This window comes from Mus pahari, chromosome 9 (genome assembly GCF_900095145.1).
Source record: "Mus pahari chromosome 9, PAHARI_EIJ_v1.1, whole genome shotgun sequence".
NCBI classification, from domain to species: domain Eukaryota; kingdom Metazoa; phylum Chordata; class Mammalia; order Rodentia; family Muridae; genus Mus; species Mus pahari.
This window is the reverse complement of record NC_034598.1, coordinates 35271974-35290230: the sequence shown is the minus strand read 5'-3', so window position 1 is coordinate 35290230 and position 18257 is coordinate 35271974. Positions and strand designations below refer to the sequence as shown.

Below are 18257 nucleotides of genomic sequence, written 5' to 3'. Positions count from 1 at the left end.
ACACAGGGTGGCTAGGTTTTCTGTTTTCTGCAGCATGTTTTGGGTTAGCAATATGTTCCTTGGCCCTGCTCTTGTAGCCTGACTGGCTAGGGGAAGGGGGGGGGGCGGGTGCCATAGGATGTTCGCTCAAGTGGACGTTGTAGTTTTCCTCCTGGAATTGGAGTTTAGCCTCAAGCTTCAAACAAAACCCGAGTTGGTTGGGCTTTACACCTAAGACTCAGGAGGACACTCTGAACATAGGGATAAGATGGAGCAGCCAAGGTGACTAAGGCTCGCAGGAGCACAAATCACTTCTCTCACTAGAGCAGTGGGTTCTCAACCTTCCTAACACTGCGACCCTCTAATACCATTCCTCATGCTGTGGTGACCCCCGCCGCCAACCATAAAATTTGTTTTCTTGCCACTTCATAACTGTAACTTTGCTACTGTTATGAATCACAATGTACATATCTGATATGTAGGATATTCAATACGTCAAAACGTGTAGGATATTCAATATGGGGTCACGACCATGGTTGAGAACTGCTGCACTACTGGATGGCAATGACCACCCCTGAACAAACAATTTTGCCTTAGGCCAGACCCTGTGCTAAGAAAGCACTCAGCCCCCCTTAGCATTTTATTTTCTCCACAAACTCGGGACATAGACACTTACGTATACCTCAGGACGGAAGCTGAGACCCGGATAATCAAACCTTAACAAATAGCCTACAGCAGAGGTGATCCCAGGGATAGGACATCAGTGCTTGAACATAGGTACAACTTTACTTAGCTGTCAGTGACCTGATACAGGCTCTGAGGAACTCCAGATAGATGGGTTGAGGAAACTTACATTTCCAAGAGAGGGCCGTCATATCCAGGAGCCCTCATACTCAGGAGACCAAAGCAGCCCTTATATGCCAGTCACAGCCTTTATATTCAGGAAGAAACCTTATATAAAAAGGTCTGAAAATATGGTTTTGAGAAAGATTCAGACCTTTTTAGTTTTTCATTTCATGCTCAGTTTGACCCTATTTATTCCCGGGTTAAACATCCAACATCCCAGAAAGGTTAGGTAAGAGGTGGGGGTTGGGCACGATGTCTCAAAGGTCCAGTTCCTTTCACACTTCGCTAGGCCTCTTAAGACACTTTGAATTAAAGACTGGACCGTATCTGAGAGGACAGCCAGCCCTTGAAAGAAATCACAGTTTTGTTAAGGATGTGTGTCTAACAACAACACCAACAACACCCCCCACACACAAAACAACAACAACAACAGCATCAGGTATAAAGGACAGACCTTTGTGGTTTTTTTTTTTTTCAAAAGCTTTTAAAGAAATTTAGTGGTTATAATTTAACACCAACCATTAGAAAATGTGGGAGTTAAGAAAACAGGGAAAGAGAATACGGGTAAATTTCATCTTTCTTCTGGATGAAGAATTTTCAAACGGGCAATGGGACAATAGATCAAGGCAATAATAAATACACCAACAGACCAGAATGGAGCAGTATCGTTTTTAAAAAAAAATCCAAACACAGATTGGGTTTTAGCAAGCTTACCTTATTAATGTACTTTTATCTACTATTGGAGGGAATGTGATCCTGTGGATGAAGACTTTGCCTTGCCCTGCCCTTGCTTTGGTCTCAGGTTGGAGCGCATACTCCAAGACTCGCTTTCTTCATTGGTTAAACATGAACAGCATACACCCGTTTCCTCAGTGACTGTAAACCTATGGCAAATGCCAGTCAACAGCTGATTAACATGGACATTCGCCTGGTCACCTTTCTCTGTGAGTTCTGTTTTCCTTGGACTCTCTCTCTCTCAAGCATTTCTCTTTTATTCTGTTGAGCTTTGTTTTGTTTTGTTTTGTTTTGTTTTCAAGACAGTATTTCACTATGTAGCCCTGGAACTCACTCTGTAGACCAGGCCAGCCTCAAACTCACAGAGATCTGCCTCTGACTTCCAAATGCTAGGATCTAAAGGGTGCGTCACCGCCTCCCAGCTTCCCTAAAGAATTTCTATTCCTAGCCCTTCCATATAGGTTGGTAGAAATATTTCTTATTTAATTGTACAGTGTTAAGAAAAACAATTTTCCTATATGTGCATAGGTATGTGTAAGAGTGTGTGGGTTTATCTCTTTTTTTAATGGATCTAGTTTGTTGTTATATTTGCACAGAAAGATGATACTTCTGGGATGTTAAGTTAAAGCTTGTTGTTTTTAAAATAATTAATGACAGTTTCTTTTGTACAATGTACAGGATAAATACAGCAACAGACCAGAGTGGCGCACACTACCACAACCAAGGCAACTTACAGGAGGAAGGGTTGGCTTGCTTTAAGCCGTCATGAATGGGGAGGCGGGACAGCAGGCAGGTATAAGAGATGGGAGAAAGAAGCTAAGAGATCAAATAAAGATCTTTAAGTTCTTCAAGTAAGACCATGAAGATCTGCAGAGAGCAGAGGCAAAGCTGGGAGAAACTATGTATATTCAGAACACACCCCTTGGCAACCCCAGAAACCAGTGCCAACAACTGGGTACCAAGTGTTTCAATTCCCAGGCTTCAGGGGCATATTTCTCAGTCAAACCATCATATAGGGCCCAGGAAGAAGATTCAATAGGTAACTGGCTTGCTGTGCAAACATGAGAATCTAAGATGCCAGGACCCACACAGTAGACATGTCTGTGATCCCAGCACTGGAGGGGGGGAGGGAATGAAGACCAGAGGACCCTGGACAACTCTCTGAGTAGTTAGACTAGCAAAACAGTAAGCACCAAGGGTCCATGAGAGATACAAAACACAAGATGGGGAGCTATAGAGCAAAACTCCTCCAGTTAGCACCTGGCTCCCAGACTCAATGTGCCCACTGCCCACACCCATGCACACCCCCCCAAATAGAAATATATAAACCCTTTTAAATACAACTTCACTTGTAATTTTACCTACCAGCTTTGCTCTGTATTCTGAATAACAATAACATTCAAAGAAAAAAATGAGTATTTTATTTTTTGCGGGGGGTTAGGGGGTGGGGGTGCAGTGAGACTAAGTCTCCCTATGTAGCCCTGAGTGTCCTGGAACTCACGACGTAGACCAGGCTAGCTTTGAACTCACAGAAATCTACCTGTCTCTGTCTCCTCCTCCTAAGACCTATCATTAACGATGTGCACCACCATGCCTTGTAACCGTGTGAACGCTGCACAACGAAAGAAATCCCACTTCAGTTTATGTGGATCCTATTTGGAAAATGGTAAAGGACTAAGAAACTTATTTATCGTGTGTCTAGTTTCTAGAATCAACGGGCAATGTCACCAACTCCATGCCACACATCAGATTAAAACGTAGATCTTTATTCGCTGGCATTCAGTTTGAAATTTACACACAGAAGTTGGGTTTTTAGGACGTTATAACGACATACATAATGGACATTAAGTCAACAAACAAAACGAAGAGAATTTTCAGAAGCCGTCCCAGAATCTCGTCTTCCAGGCTCTGGGGTGAAGTAGTAGAGATCAATATCCAGTTTTTGCCACTCATGTTCAGATACTCCTGCTCCCTAGAAAATAGAATGAGGGCAGTAAGCATCCAGCAGTAAGCACGTGTAGAGTCTTTATTTCTTTGGGTGAAGACAAGACTTCCAGGGGATAAATGTTCCATCTACTTACAGCCAATCCATAAACTAAGAGGTTTTCACTCACTTTGGTGACTTTACATCACAGTCATTAGCTTTTTGGGTTTTTTTTTTATTATTATTGATTTTTAATTTATGCATGCCTGTGTTCGGGTATCTGCACATGAGGACAGTGTCCTCAGAGGCCAAAGAAGGATTTGGATCCCTGTAGCTGAGGTTACACATAGTTGTGAAGCACCTGATGTCGGGTTGGGAACTGAACTCTCAGGTCCTCTGCAATAGCAGTATTTGCTCTTAGTTTACTGCTCTGAACAGACAGCACAACCAAGGACAGGATTTAACTGGGGTTGGCTTACAGGTTCAGAGGTTCAGTCCATTATCATCAAGGCAGGAGCATGGCAGCATCCAGGCAGGCATGGGGCTGGAAGAGCTGAGACTTCCACCTCTTGTTATGAAGGTGGCTAGGAGAAGCTGCCTGGTTTCCAGGCAGCTAGGACAAGGGTCTTAAAGCCCACACCCATGGTGACACACCTACTCCAAGAGGGCCACATCTCCTAATAGAGTCACTCCCACCATATACATTTACAAACCACCACAGTCATCCCCAGCCATTCATTTTTCCATGGGTTAAACTTGCCTGTCTTTCTACAAGGAATGGGTTGAGAGAATTCCACCATGATCATTCTCTTTTTAGCCATCTACCTTGCTATGTGGGGATCCCATGAGAGAAGCATGTAAAGTCACAGGAGAGGCAAATCATGACAGCATCCTTCAGTGATGAATGGAACAGAGTCTTCCTGACTTCTCTAACTTTCCTCAGGACCACTCTTTCGTGTTCTGGCCACTGAGTAGGACACCATCAAGCATACCTCCCTCCGTGTCTCTGGGTTGTAGAAACTTTTATTTTAGTTTGTTTTAAACGGCTGGAATCTTAAGCAGTCCTAATCTGTGATTGGCTTTCCACATTGCAGGAACATTTTTTAATTAATTAATTAATTAATTAATTAGTTTATTTATTTATTTATTTTTTATATGAGTACACTATAGCTGTCTTCAGACATACCAGAAGAGTGTATCAGATCCTATTACAGATGGTTATGAACCACCATGTGGTTGCTGAGAATTGAACTCAAGACCTCTCACCATCAGTCAGTGCTCTTAACTACTGAGCCACCACTCCAGCCCCTTGCAAGAACTGTTTAACTGAACTGTCTAGTAGGGGGTTAACAGCATTCTTAACTTCCTTTCCAGAAAACGAGCAGGCAAATGGACCCTTTCCCAAGCCTTCAACTGAGAGTCTGTATATATAAACCCTCTTAAATGACCACAGATGCCTTACTAAACAAGGTGGAAAGATTTGCACAGTGAACCATTGCATCTGACATTCTTCACTCAAACAGAGAAAATGCAAGGTGAGGGCTAAGAGAGACAGAGGAAGGCTGCTCAAATGTTCTCCCACTTTGAGGAAATTTTCATTGCTTTCTGTAACAACTGGCTGTGTTCTCCAATCCCACAACCACCGCTGCAAACCAAGCTCCAAGAGTCTTTTCTATACTCAACAACTCCTTTTGCTTGGATTCAGCCAAAGGGGAGGGGGAGGGGTAGGGGGAAGAGAAGGGGAGGTGTGGAAGCTCAGGAATGACACACAGGTTCGTGAGCGACCTTCCTTCCATTTTGTAGCTTCAGCCTTCAGCCTTGGTGTCCTCAGTTATGGCTCCCTTGGGGTCCTTTCCATTCTCTCTGTGGTGGTTTGAATATGCTTGGCCCAGGGAGTGGCACTACTGGGAGGTGTGGCCTTGTTGGAGGAAGTGTGTCACGGTGGGCGTGGGCTTTGAAGCTCCACCCAGTGTGGATAAGACAGTCTGTACCTGACTTCCTTTGGATGAAGATGTAGAACTCTCAGCTCCTTCTGCCCCATGCCTGCCTGGACACCGCCATGCTTCCTACCTTGAGGATAATGAACCGAACCTCTGAACCTGAAAGCCAGCCCCAATTAAATGTTGCCCTTTATACGAGTTGCCGTGGTCACAGCTAAGACACTCTCCAAAAGCGGGAGAATAAGAGTGACAGAGAAGTGGTAGAGACGGGGACGGCAAGAGAGACCGGTTCTCACCTGAGAGCCTCAGGACGTAGCAGGTAGCGGGACTCTACCAGTTTCCAGCTCTCCTTCCCTGCCCTCGCTGGACCAGAGTGCTGGGGGCACAGGTGCTCTCCTAGCAACCTTGGTTCCTGCGTCAAAGCACACAGAAGGTTTAATTGGACTCCAAAGTAGTCCAGCAAACAGAGGCACATTGCCCTGCTCTGGAAACAGTTACAGGGCTTTGAAGGATACATGGAAGGCTGTTGAAGAAGGGAGAACAGGACATTTCCGATTTATTTTAAGACAGAATTGGGTGACTTAAAAACTAAAATCTTAACAGAAATATTAAGCCAAACTCAAGGATTTTCCTTGTAGGGCAAACATCCACTATACTTTCTAAGGAAACAATTTCTCTGAAATTGTATTTGAACAAATGTTTCAATATCTTTACCAGTTAATATATCTCTATGTAAGAGATTACAGCTCCCAAGACTACAGGATTGGTATTTAAATATTATGAACTTTACAGAGTAGAAAATAAGGGGGTGGATTTATAACAACTAGGCTGTAACTATGGCGGCTATACCCCTCAACCATGGAATTAACCTTTGTGCACCGTGGTGGTCATTTTCTACAAAGGTCTGAGGCTCTGGCCACATTCATATCAACAGTACACATCCACTCAGGGCTCTCTGTGCTCCCTACAGCTTGGGGGACAGAGGTAAGTGGTAGCTTTGATGTAAAATGGAATGTCATACTACGATAGAAATTTTAAACAACAGCAATAGGTAAAACTAGGATGGACCTTACACAGACAAAATCGAATCTCACTTAGCAAGGCACAAAAGCAAGCACTCAGCGTCAACTTGGAGACGTTTACATAAGGTAGAATGTTTGGGCACCGTGTCCCACTGACTACATGCATGGGCAGTAATGGGTTAAAGAGCAATGGATGAAGAAGGGAATGGATACTGAATTAATGTTCTCCTTGGAACAACATATGTGACAAGAAGCAAACTGAGGGGGTGGGGTTTATCTGAGGGGGTGGGGTTTATCTGAGGGGTGGGGTTTATCCGAGGGGTGGGGTTTGTCTGAGGGGGTGGGGTTTGTCTGAGGGGGTGGGGTTTGTCTGAGGGGGTGGGGTTTATCCGAGTTCATGGTCTGAGGGGATACTGTCCCTCGTGATGAAGCAGGAGTCTGAGGCGGCTGGTCACACTGCAACTGCAGTGGAGAAGCAAAGAGAGATGTATACTGGTCTTCAATTCACTTCACCTTTGCATTCACTCCATAGGCTATGGCCAGCCCTATTCAGGATGGGTCACCTCTCCTCAGTTAAACCTCTTGGAACGCACCTTCCAATATCTACCCAGAGGTGTGTTCCCAGGGTGGTTCCAAATGCAGTCCTGTTAGAAAATCAAGATCACCCATCACAGGGCAGAGGTGACTAAGTGGGGACAGGAAAGAGCCAGGTTTCATTTTTTTTTGTCAATACATCCACAATGACCTTCAAACCCTGTGTTAGCCTGTATATAGAGCGTGGTGTGGCGTGTGCCTGTCATCTCAGCAGGCGAGGGAAAGAAAATCGTGAGTCTGAGGCGAGTTTGGGCTACATAGTAGGCTCCGGGCCAGCCTGGGCTATATAGCTAGACCTCTTCTCAAAGTCTAAAGTGGAAACAAAACAAAATCAATCCCCTCAAAAGAAATAAGGAAACACTGAACATATGAGGTTTGTATGTCCTTCTGTATTCATCGTGGACTTCATCATTGAAGTATTGATATTGGGGAAAGAGGCAAGAAACAAATACGCATGTTGACAGCGGTCAGCACATCTGTGGTTGTGTGGAAGGCCCGTGCACGATTCCCATCTCCCCTGCTGCTTCCACTTCTCAGGCCCGTTTAGTCAGAAGGCTCTTGGTCTTACAATCTTAGGTAACCAGAAAAGATAATGTTGCTGACAGCCTTCTTCCTGCTCTGTTAAATTAAAAGTCATCCACAGTGACTGGTTTGATGAAAGCTATCCTTATAATGAATAGGAACCCAAAGAACATGAATTTTTTTCCTTAAAAGTTTCCCATGAAGATATATCATTGATACGATGGTTTAGGGGAAGCAAACATGTTGCCATTGCGTTCAGAGCACCATGACGAACGGGAACTCGGCTGTGTCCTGTTTGTCTCTTCCCCTTGGTTTCTAGATCTGAATCTTCAGTAGAAGGATGTCCCAACGTTGTCCCAGCAGCCACTGTGTCAGTGTAAACACACATAGGTTTTACTGTGGATTAAAACGTTTGAATATCATGATCCTCCAATATTTTTTTTTCTACTTTGAAATATAATGAGTATTCCTGGGTGGTAAGCTTTTTAGTAACACCCATTTTCAGGAAAAGCGTTTCTTAGTTGTTGTTTTCAATCCGTGAGGTTGGTTTTTTTTTTTTTTTTTTTTTTTTTTTGAACTTGCTGACTTATGTGAGATGCATGGGTATTTTTGCAGCGTGTCTTATCAACCTATCCAGACCTTGTTCTTCTTATCACAAATCCGTTTAAAAAAAAAAAAATCACAAGACAGGACCTTTGATTTCCGGCGGGACACTCTAGGTTAGTTGGGGTCAAGTTTATTTCACAGGGAAGCACAAAAATATAACCCCTCCTCCACACGGATACTTCTGCTGGTCTGTTCCCCATTTTCAGAGGCAGGGGGGTGGAGGGGACGGTCTGTGAAGCATCTTATAGACTGTTATATTAGAAACAGAATAGATATTAGCATTCAGTCTTATAAACTTCAAAGTTTCTCTTTGACTCTGTCCAGATATTGGTACAAAGAATGCCATTTATCGCCAGGCTTGTTTGTTGGCCAGACAGCTCGACAGGAAGCATCATCCACAGAGTGAGATGGAGAGAAAGGATACAGGCCTTGGTTCCCATGCTTAGTTTTCTTCTCTTTCCTGCTGCTCTCGACTTGTAGGCCCTTGCTTCTAAGCTATGGATACCCTTTTCTCTTTTTCAATAATTCTTTTTTAATTCACTTTACATCCCAATCACAGGCTCCCTCCCCCATCTCCTCCCAGTCTCACCCTTACATCTCCCTCCTTCACCCCTCCCTCCTGTTCTCAGAGAATGGAAAGCCCCCCCTTGGGTACCACCCCACCCTGGGAGATCTAGTCTCAGCAGGACTATTCACATCCTCTGCCACATGGAAATAAATACTGATTCCTGGGACCACAAGTATAGTGTATTTTCTAATTGCTTTGGTTCCCCAGGGGGTGGGGGGAGGAAACAAAAACCCTCTATTACACAACAGCATTTCTAGTTCATTCATCTCTTACGCTTTCCCTTCCCTTAGGTGTGGATTTTTTTCTTCTTTTTCTCTTTTCGGTTAAAGCAAAGGACAGAGCGCGCTTTGTGAGCCTCTTTTACAATCAAATGAAAATGGTTTTCTTGGGATTCAGTGAAGAGTCTTAAACACGAGAATCATGCTTTTAATTTTTTTTTTTTTTGACAGAGCTTTCTAAACCTCTTCCGTGTCTTCATCAACATCTAATGGTTAAGATAATATTCACAGAAGTTCCCTTCAGACGCATGTTGCAGAGCGAGACCATTGAAAAATACGCTGCAGTAAGTTTTAGGTACCACTCACAGAGGGTCTGCGGGGAAGTGGGCCCTTCCTGGGTCCTGTAGGCAGTTCCAGCACATTTTGTGGCCCTTAGCTGCCAGCCTCCTGGGGGTGGATTCAGACACACCCAGAACTCTCCCTAACGGACGCCACACTTGCAAGTCCACTGCCTGGGTAATGCTTTTGGATGAGTTGTTTCTGGACGGGTCATAATTGCAGGGCACCCTGATCATGCGGGATGACTCTAATAGCCGTGTTCCCTTGCCGGAGCAGGTTCCTCTCCATAATGAGAATGGCTTGTGGGATGATGGTGCACCCTGGGAGCCTGACAACCCTGATTTTTCCAGAATATTCTCTCCTTTTTAAAGACTTATTTATTTTTATGTACATGAGTATACTGTAGATGGTTGTGAGTCTTCATGAGGTAGTTGGGAGTTGAATTTAGGACCTCTGCTCACTCCTGTCAACCCCGCTCGCTCTGGCCCAAAGATTTATTTATTATTATAAATAAGTACACTGTAGCTGTCTTCAGACCCACCTCACCTGCCCTCTCCAGAATATTCTTACAGCAGTGAATAGTTGCTTCACTTTAGGAAGTCTGCCCTCAGCCAGTGGGACATTCCCCCAGACCACAGGATCAAAACCATGGTCTCACGATGAAGTCTGAAGGCAAATTGTTTTGTGTGGGCTTGGTTTCGCCTTGAAGTCCAGACTTGTCTTGGACTCTAAATGTGGTCCAGGCTGCCCTCAAAGTGACAATCTTCCCATACCTCCCAAACGGTAGGATCCCATGCGTACGTCTCCCAATGCAGTATATGTCAACCTGTATCTTTTGTCCCTTACAACTGATTGGTTTTCCTCCTTGGTCCTCTCCTGAATGTTCACTAGCCACAAGAGAATGATGGTAGGTTATGGTGGTTGAGAGACCTGAATTCAGACCGACAAGATCTGAACATCAGATCTACCGGTTACCGTGGGACTTCAGCCGCTCCTCTGACTCCCTGTCATCAGCTACCACGTTTGCAACCTAAGATGATGAGAGCATCTTTCTTTTAGGATGGTGAGAGAATTCGATGGATATCTGTGTCTAGAAAGTCAACATTGAATGCACAGCAGCAAGAATTAGTGACAGACTTGCATGTGACCCTTCAGCGAATCAATCACCTACAGACTCCTTCAGGACCTAAGTACACAAAACTGTCAAGACTCTTGCTTACCCTGGGATGGAGCATTGCTTCTTCTGAGACCCACCCTGAGCTCAGGCAGAATTGTCCTTGCCTTTATCAGACATATCACAAGTCATGCCATATCACAGATGTCACCTGTACGGCCGCATCTGTCAGTCACCTGCATGGCCCCATCTGTCAGTCACTTGCCTGGCTCCACCTGTCACCTACATGGCTGCATCTGTCAGTCACCTGCATGATCCCATAGGCAGTGGGTCCAGGCTCCTGGAAGGTGGGGCCGGGTGAGAGGCCCGACAAGTCAGCGACACTAACTGGTTTCCAACAAGCATTGACGTATAATTACGTTTAAAATAGACACATTCTTGGAAGTCTCAATGGTCTTGTTCAAATGGAAAGCACAATGAGAGAAACATGGACTAATTTTCTCAGAAAACTCTTTCAACAAGGAGACCTCAAAGCCGAGTGCTTTCAGCTTGTCACTTTGGAAAGTGCTTCGCGCGCCAGCGAGGGTTCTGCTCATTAACACTCTCTTCTTGAACTTGACGGATCCTATGAAAGTTCTGCTGAGATGGGTTTGCTCCCTTTTTTCCCCAACACTTGCTTGTAATCGGGGGAGCTGAGTTGAGTCACTGGCAGGTCACAGACACTGGACACAGGACCGTTAGGGCCCGAGATCGTTTATATTTGAAGTCACTGAGGGGCCAGAATTTAAGTGATTTGGGAATTAACTGAAAATCTGTGCACCTTCAATAGTGAATAGATTTTGTATGCTCTATAAACTTCTAAACTGCTAGCTCAAGTTATATTTTCTGGGTGTACTGGCTAGTTTTGTGTCAACTTGACACAGCTGGAGTTATCACAGAGAAAGGAGCTTCAGTTGGGGAAATGCCTCCATGAGATCCAGCTGTAAGGCATTTTCTCAATTAGTGATCAAGGGGGAGGTCCCCTTGTGGGTGGGACCATCTCTGGACTGGTAGTCTTGGGTTCTATAAGAGAGCAGGCTGAGCAAGCCAGGGGAAGCAGGCAAGCCAGTAAAGAACATCCCTCCATGGCCTCTGCATCATCTCCTGCTTTCTGACCTGTTTGAGTTCCAGTCCTGCATCCTTTGGTGATCAACAGCAGTGTGGAAATGTAAGCTGAATAAACCCTTTCCTCCCCAACCTGCTTCTTGGTCATGATGTTTGTGCAGGAATAGAAACCCTGACTAAAGATACTGGGCTAACGAAGGACCCACTCAATGTTGCCCAGAGTCGAATCTCATCAGGAAGGGAGCCTAACACTGAGTAAAGATGTGATCAGTAGGCACCGTGGATGAGAGGAACCATGTATAAAGTAAAGGAATAACCTGTGCTATTAATATGGGTGTAGTCCTGATTGCCATAACCCGTCTACTGATTAAGACATAATGTCAAGGCGATTTTCCTCCTCCTAGTAAAGAGAAATAATTAGTAGTGAAAGTATTTAGGAGCTGCAGAGCTAGAAAGAGATTTTTTTTTTTAACCATCTTCTCATTTGACACCTGAGGTTTCAAGAGGTACAGACTTGGTCAGAGTCACTGCCCATTGTTTTCAGAGCTGGGGGACAGAAGTGCTTAGCACCTTTTGAACATTTAAAATAGTTGGTCTGTGTTTCACCAGAGTTCATTATTTGTAAGGAATCTTCTCTCCCAAGCTCTCTCCCTCTCCCTCTCCCTCTCCCTCTCCCTCTCCCTCTCCCCCCTCTCTCTCACGAACATGTGTGCAAGTACACACACACATTCGTGAGCATATACACACATACATACACACACATGAGCACAAATACATACACACACACACACACACACACACACATGCCCCAACCCAGCATCTTCGATTGAGGCTAACATATAACCAGAAAGTTCTGAGTAATGTAAAACACAAAGGGACACGGGAAAATATCTGTCAGGTCAGGGTTACACGACAAACTTGATAGGGCAAACTTCAATTGAAAACAAAGACATTCTTGGCCACATTTGGGCAGTGAACAAGAAGGCAAAAGAGTAGGATCTGGAGCTGGATGGAACTGGTTTCCATCCTGGCTGACTCTATGGTCCTTGGAAGAGGGATATTACTTTATCTGGCAAACAGAGACAAAAACATCTGTCTGGCAGGCATCTTGAATGTCTTGATTCATTGCTAGAGTTAATTTACCCTCCACCCTTTGAAGTTAGACTCATGAAACACCAGCAGTTGGAAATTAACACCATCTTCTCTCAGTCGGAGAGACCGAAGTCCAGGGAAGATCAATAGTCTATCCAAGGTCATTTGCTGAACAAGCTGTGACTTGGGACTTGGAAAGAAATCTGTTGGACACCAAAGCCGCAGGCTTAACCGTTGTGGCATCTCAGAACTGATAACAAAAGCCAAGAGCCTAGCGTGCTGCCTTGTGCTCAATAAACACTGAGATGAAAAGTCAGAACCATGAAGTCATCTGAAAGTCAGCCCTCCCCTCTACCCAACCAGAAGAATGCTCCTTATTCCAAACCATCTCTGCCCAGTTTCTTCCCCCATTGTACCGGCTGGTTCCGTGTGTCAACTGGACACAAGCTGGAGCTATCACAGAGAAAGGAGCCTCCCTTGAGGAAATGCCTCCATGAGATCCAGCTGTAAGGCATCTTCTCAACTAGTGATCAGGGTGGGAGGGCCCATGGTGGGTGGTGCCATCCCTGGGCTGGTTGTCTTGGGGTCTATAAGAAAGAAAGCTGAGCAAACCAGGAGAAGCAAGTCAGTAAGTAACATCCCTCCATGGCCTCTGCATCAGCTCGTACTTCCTAACCTGCTTGAGTTCCAGTCCTGACTTCCTTTGGTGATGAGCAGCAATGTGGAAGTGTAAGCTGAATAAACCCTTTCCTCCCCAACTTGCTTCTTGGTCATGATGTTTGTGCAGGAATAGAAACCCTAAGATACCCCACTCTACCTGTACTTCTTTCTTCTCTTGTCACTGCCATGTCTCACACATCTATGGTCATGAATGCTTCCCGCCCATCCATAGCTATGCATGCCTCGGATGCTTGAAAGCCAGCATCCTGGCCCTCAAATGAACCTTTTTTTGTTCTCAGGAACAAAAGTGTCCTCTTGGGCTGGAGAGATGGCTCACCGGTTAAGAGCACTGACTGCTCTTCCAGAGGTTCTGAGTGCAATTCCCAGCGACCACATGGTAGTTCACAACCATCTGTAATGGGACCCGATGCCCTCTTCTGGTGTGTCTGAAGACAGTGACAGTGTACTCATCATATATATAAAATAAAATCTTTAAAAAAAAGGGGGGGATCCTTTTCCTCATCTACTCTTGGGGCTCCTGAAGGCTGAGGGTTTTTGCTACCACATTCTCACCACGAAATAAGCTGTACATTGACCCTTAAATTGCATAGGTATGGGCGAGCGGTATTAGGGACATTCTGCAATCCAAATGGTCAAAATGTTATCATCCACTAAGCTTCTACCTTCTCCATGATTGACACTCTTACAAGCCTTAGCAAAATGCCCAGAGCAGTACTTTGTGTGTACCAGGCTTGGCAAGAGCGCCCCAATATGCAACAGCTCCCAACCGCTATCCTTCAGATGAGTTGAAGAAAGAGGAATGGGAATTTGAATGGACTGGATGGTAGTGGCCGTGAGGGTATTCTATGCAGAGCTTTGCAGCTCAAATGAATGTCATTCCTGGATTGGGAATGAGGGGAGGAGAGTGGAGAATCCTTGAAACTGAGCATGCAAAGAAGCATTTGGTAAAAGCTTGAGACCAGTGGATCTCAACTTGTGGGTCATGACCTCCTTTAAGGGTTAAATGATCCTTTCACAGGGGTCACCTGAGGCCACTGGAAAACACAGATATTTGCATTATGATTCATAACAGCAGCAAAATTACAGTTATGAATTAGCAATTGTTGGGGATCACCACAACATGAGGAACTGTATTAAAGGGTCGCAGCACTGGGAAGGTTGAGAGCCACCGCTGTTAATTATAAATTGCTTTTCAGCATATGTATAATTTCTGAGAACTTCTGGGTGTTCTCTGGTGGCAAGTTTAGCTAAGAATGCAGGAGGCCTGGTTGGAGAAGACCAGTTCATGTTTAAACAAGACCATGGTTTCCTTCAGAGAAGGCATGAGACTGGGCAGTAATTCTTTCGGTGGCTAAAGGAATGGTGAGGTTTATCTTTGGGTACATGTATGTAGGGGGGTATGTATACATGCATGGTTTGTGAGCATGTACCAATGTGTATGCATATGTGTTCATGTATGCATGGATGCATGCATATGTATATGCATGTGCGTGTGTGCATGCATATGTGTATGCATGGATTGTATGCATGCATGTGTATGCATGTGTGCATGGATGTGAGCATACATGTATGCATCCACAAGTGTGTGCATGCATGCATGTGTGCATGCATGTGTGTATGGAGGCCAGATGTTGACATCAGGTGGCTGGTCTTCCTCTACCCCTCTCCACCTTGACTTATTTTAGAAATACAGTCTCTCACTGAGCCCAGAACTCACTGATTGGCTGGTCTGGCTGGCCTGTGAACTCCTGGGATCTGCTTCTCACCACAGGCTCTCTTATCACTATGGTTACAGGTATGTACCACCACACAACTGTAGTTTTTTGTTTAAAGATTTATTTATTTATTATATGTAAATACACTGTAGCTGTCTTCAGACACTCCAGAAGAGGGAGTCAGATCTCCTTATGGATGGTTGTAGCTACCATGTGGTTGCTGGGATTTGAACTCCGGACCTTCAGAAGAGCAGTCGGGTGCTCTTATCCACTGAGCCATCTCACCAGCCCCTACAACTTTAATTTTTAAAAAATTATGTGTATATGGTGTTGGGTTTGGTGTGTCCAGGACTCGGGCCGCTCGGGAGGGGGGACGGGAAGTTTCAACTGTGCTTGCCCCACAGGTGTCAGGCTGTGAGAAGCCACTGGACACCTCTCCGGGGGTGGGGGAGCGCACTCTGAGGTCCCTGGGGACCCGCGGACCTGGCTCGGGATCCCAGGGCCTGCAGGGAGGCTGGAGCCATTTGGTTCTCAGGCTCTTGGGCATCTAGCCAGGGGCTGAGGGGGAAAGGGCCGGGGGCTGGGGGCTCCGGCTGGGTCCAGCGGGGAGGAGAGTTCTTGACTTGTCTGCACGGGGAGAGCGGGTGTGTGGCTTGGTGGTCGTGGCTGGGAGCACTGGGAGATTAGGCGGCCAGCTCTTTTGGCGAAAGCCTTCTCCATTGCTTCCCACGGCGGACCCCGATGAAAAGAGGCGGTCCATGGTTTTTAAGACATTTATGGACACAGGGGTTTCAAGCCTGTGCTCCACCAAGAACCAGGCTGCCTTTCACGGTCCACTGCCCCACATATGGGTGTTCTGTCTACATGTATGTCTGTGTACCAAGTGCGTGCTTAGTGTCCATGGATCCAGAAGAGGGCACTGGATCCCCGGAACTGAAATTACAGATGGTTGTGAGCCACCACGTGGGTGTCAGGAACTGAACCCCAGTCTTCTGGAAGAGCAGCAAGTGATCTTAACCACTGATCCATCTCTTCAGCCCCCCCCCCCCCAACTCAGGTTTTCTGCGGATGCTGGAGATGTCAGCGCAGGGCCTCATCCATGCGCATGCGCACCAAGCATTTTAGCCACCATCGCCCTAACCCAGCAAGGTTTATCTTGATGCCATTTTTTTTTCCCCCTAAGCTCATTCAGCTATCATGAAGATTTCAATACTCAGGTTGGGATTCCCCCAAGAGTTCTGAATCATGAAGAAACCTGCTCTCTTATAGGAGTTACTCATAAAATCACATACTCTGCTGCCACGTGAATGGCTTATGGGCTGTTCTGGCCTAGGACCATGGCTGTACACAGCAGATATTCAGTACACCTTTGCACAGCGTAGGCTTATAGAGGAAACCACAGATCCCATCCTGTAGGCCCAGAGTCACACTGTGGAAAGCAAGTGTTCTCTGACATCCTTCCTTTCTATTCTGTGTACGCAAAGAGATCCACAGAAGGGCACAAGAATGGGAGAGAGGCGGGTACTGGTTATACCAGACGGGGAAGCTCAGGGGTGGGACTACCCCATCATCGGATCCTAGCTGTGGCCTTAAGTCTTGGCTGGTGAGCATGATGGCACCTTCCTGTTCACCCACAGTGGTGGCATGCACTGTTCTGAAAACGAAGACCTTCAAGACTTTAAATGTGGGGCAGTTTAACATGAGCTTGTTTTTCAGACTAATATTTCCTATCGAGCATGGTGTTTGCAGGCTCTGCAACTGAACTGGAAAAGGCAGATGATTCTCGAGATTAAATCCGTTGAATGGAGGATTTTTATAGATGACATTAAAATTGCTGTCAAATACCCAGACCCCTGCAAGATAGGTAATAATTCATTTCATCTGTGAGGAAACAGAGGCTCAGAGGGGCTGAGTCCCTGTGTACAGTCCTACAACCACTCTTACCCAGCCCACTTCTGTGTCTCTGGGATTCACTTTCATGCCTCTGTCACGATTACACCTATGTTGGGCAGTGGTGGCACACAGATGTAGTCGCTCCCAGCACTCAGGAGGCAGAGGCAGGTGGGTCTCTGAATTTGAGGCCAGCCTGGTCTACAGACCGAGTTCCAGGACAGTCAGGGCTGCACAAGGAAAACCCTGTCTGGCAAAACCAACCAAAGTTTCTAAACAACAACAAAAAAAGTTTCTGTCTAGAAGTGCACGCATGCCCAGGAATGAGACTCACACAGCCAAAGCAGAGAGCTATGCTAATATGTACGGCCTTGATGAGGGAATGGGAGATCAGGTGTCAGTTTTTGCCCAGGACAACTGGGCAAGGCATCTGGCTCTCTGAATCCAGGGTCCTCCCTTGCCAGACAGAAAACACAGTGACCTACTTCTCAGGCCTCTGAGAAGTGACCATCTCAAAGAGGCTGCAGAGACAGGGCCGTTGGTTACAAAGCTAGTAAGCAATGCGATGGGTCTCTCTGACCCAAACTCAGAACAGGGGATAACAACAGGGCACCATGCCTCCCCTAGCTTTCCCACATGGATTGCTGTAAGTAAAAACTCCCTTTGAAAACACTGGGATTCTAGCTGGAGAAGGAAACACAGGGAAATGGGTCAAGCTGCAAGCCCATGGTTCAGCAGAGCAATTTATATCCAGCGTTATTAATCACCTGCTCCTCCCATCGTGAGCTAAAACCAAAAAGAAAGGAGTAGGATTCTGATTCATTAATCTCCCTTATCATCAGCCTCGTAAAACTCGGAGGGATGTTGAAATACAGGCAGTAGAAACCGGCTCAGGGAGTCAGCAACTTTTAGACTTCATTGTTTCCAATGAGAGGTAAACAAGAGTTTTGCTCCAGCTCTTCCTGTGTCAACACTACTTAAAAATATACACACAAGCAACACTTACCGGTTCAGGGGTTCAACGGAACCAAGTCCAAAGTCCTGGGAATGGCCGCCCTTCCTTTCAAAAACACCATCTGCTCTCCATGGACGCAATGCTCACTGGGCTGTTATTAGTAACTGGCTCCGAGTGTTAGGCAGAAACCTGAGCCAGAATGTCACGGGGAGGAGGCAAGAGGAACTGACAGACACAGGTGGGATAGAGTCTAACAAAATATACTTACATTGAAGTCAAGAAAGCCGCTAGGCGGGGATGCCTTTCACCACCGGTAGGTCCCCATGGTAGCTGTTCTAAAATATCAGCAAGTGACAACAAAATCTCTTCCACATAGCTCTCTGTTCTTCCGCACACTCCTTTTCTACAGGGAG

The 18257-nt window shown here is 45.8% G+C and overlaps 1 protein-coding gene across 1 annotated transcript; it reads right to left on the bottom strand.

Moving 5' to 3' along the window:
- Positions 1–3305: 3305 nt before the first annotated feature.
- Positions 3306–17992, bottom strand: Mrln (myoregulin). Its single transcript, XM_021204306.1, has 3 exons — positions 17892–17992; positions 5721–5836; positions 3306–3532 (listed from the first exon to the last, which is right to left on the bottom strand). The coding sequence occupies exon 3, from the start codon at positions 3511–3513 to the stop codon at positions 3373–3375; it is 141 nt and encodes a 46-aa protein (XP_021059965.1). The 5' UTR covers positions 3514–3532; positions 5721–5836; positions 17892–17992; the 3' UTR covers positions 3306–3372.
- Between the last annotated feature and the right edge of the window lie 265 nt (positions 17993–18257).

Excerpts from the sequence above, each read along its gene's own strand:
- Mrln (XM_021204306.1), bottom strand. The coding sequence starts at position 3,513 with ATGAGTGGCAAAAACTGGATATTGATCTCTACTACTTCACCCCAGAGC.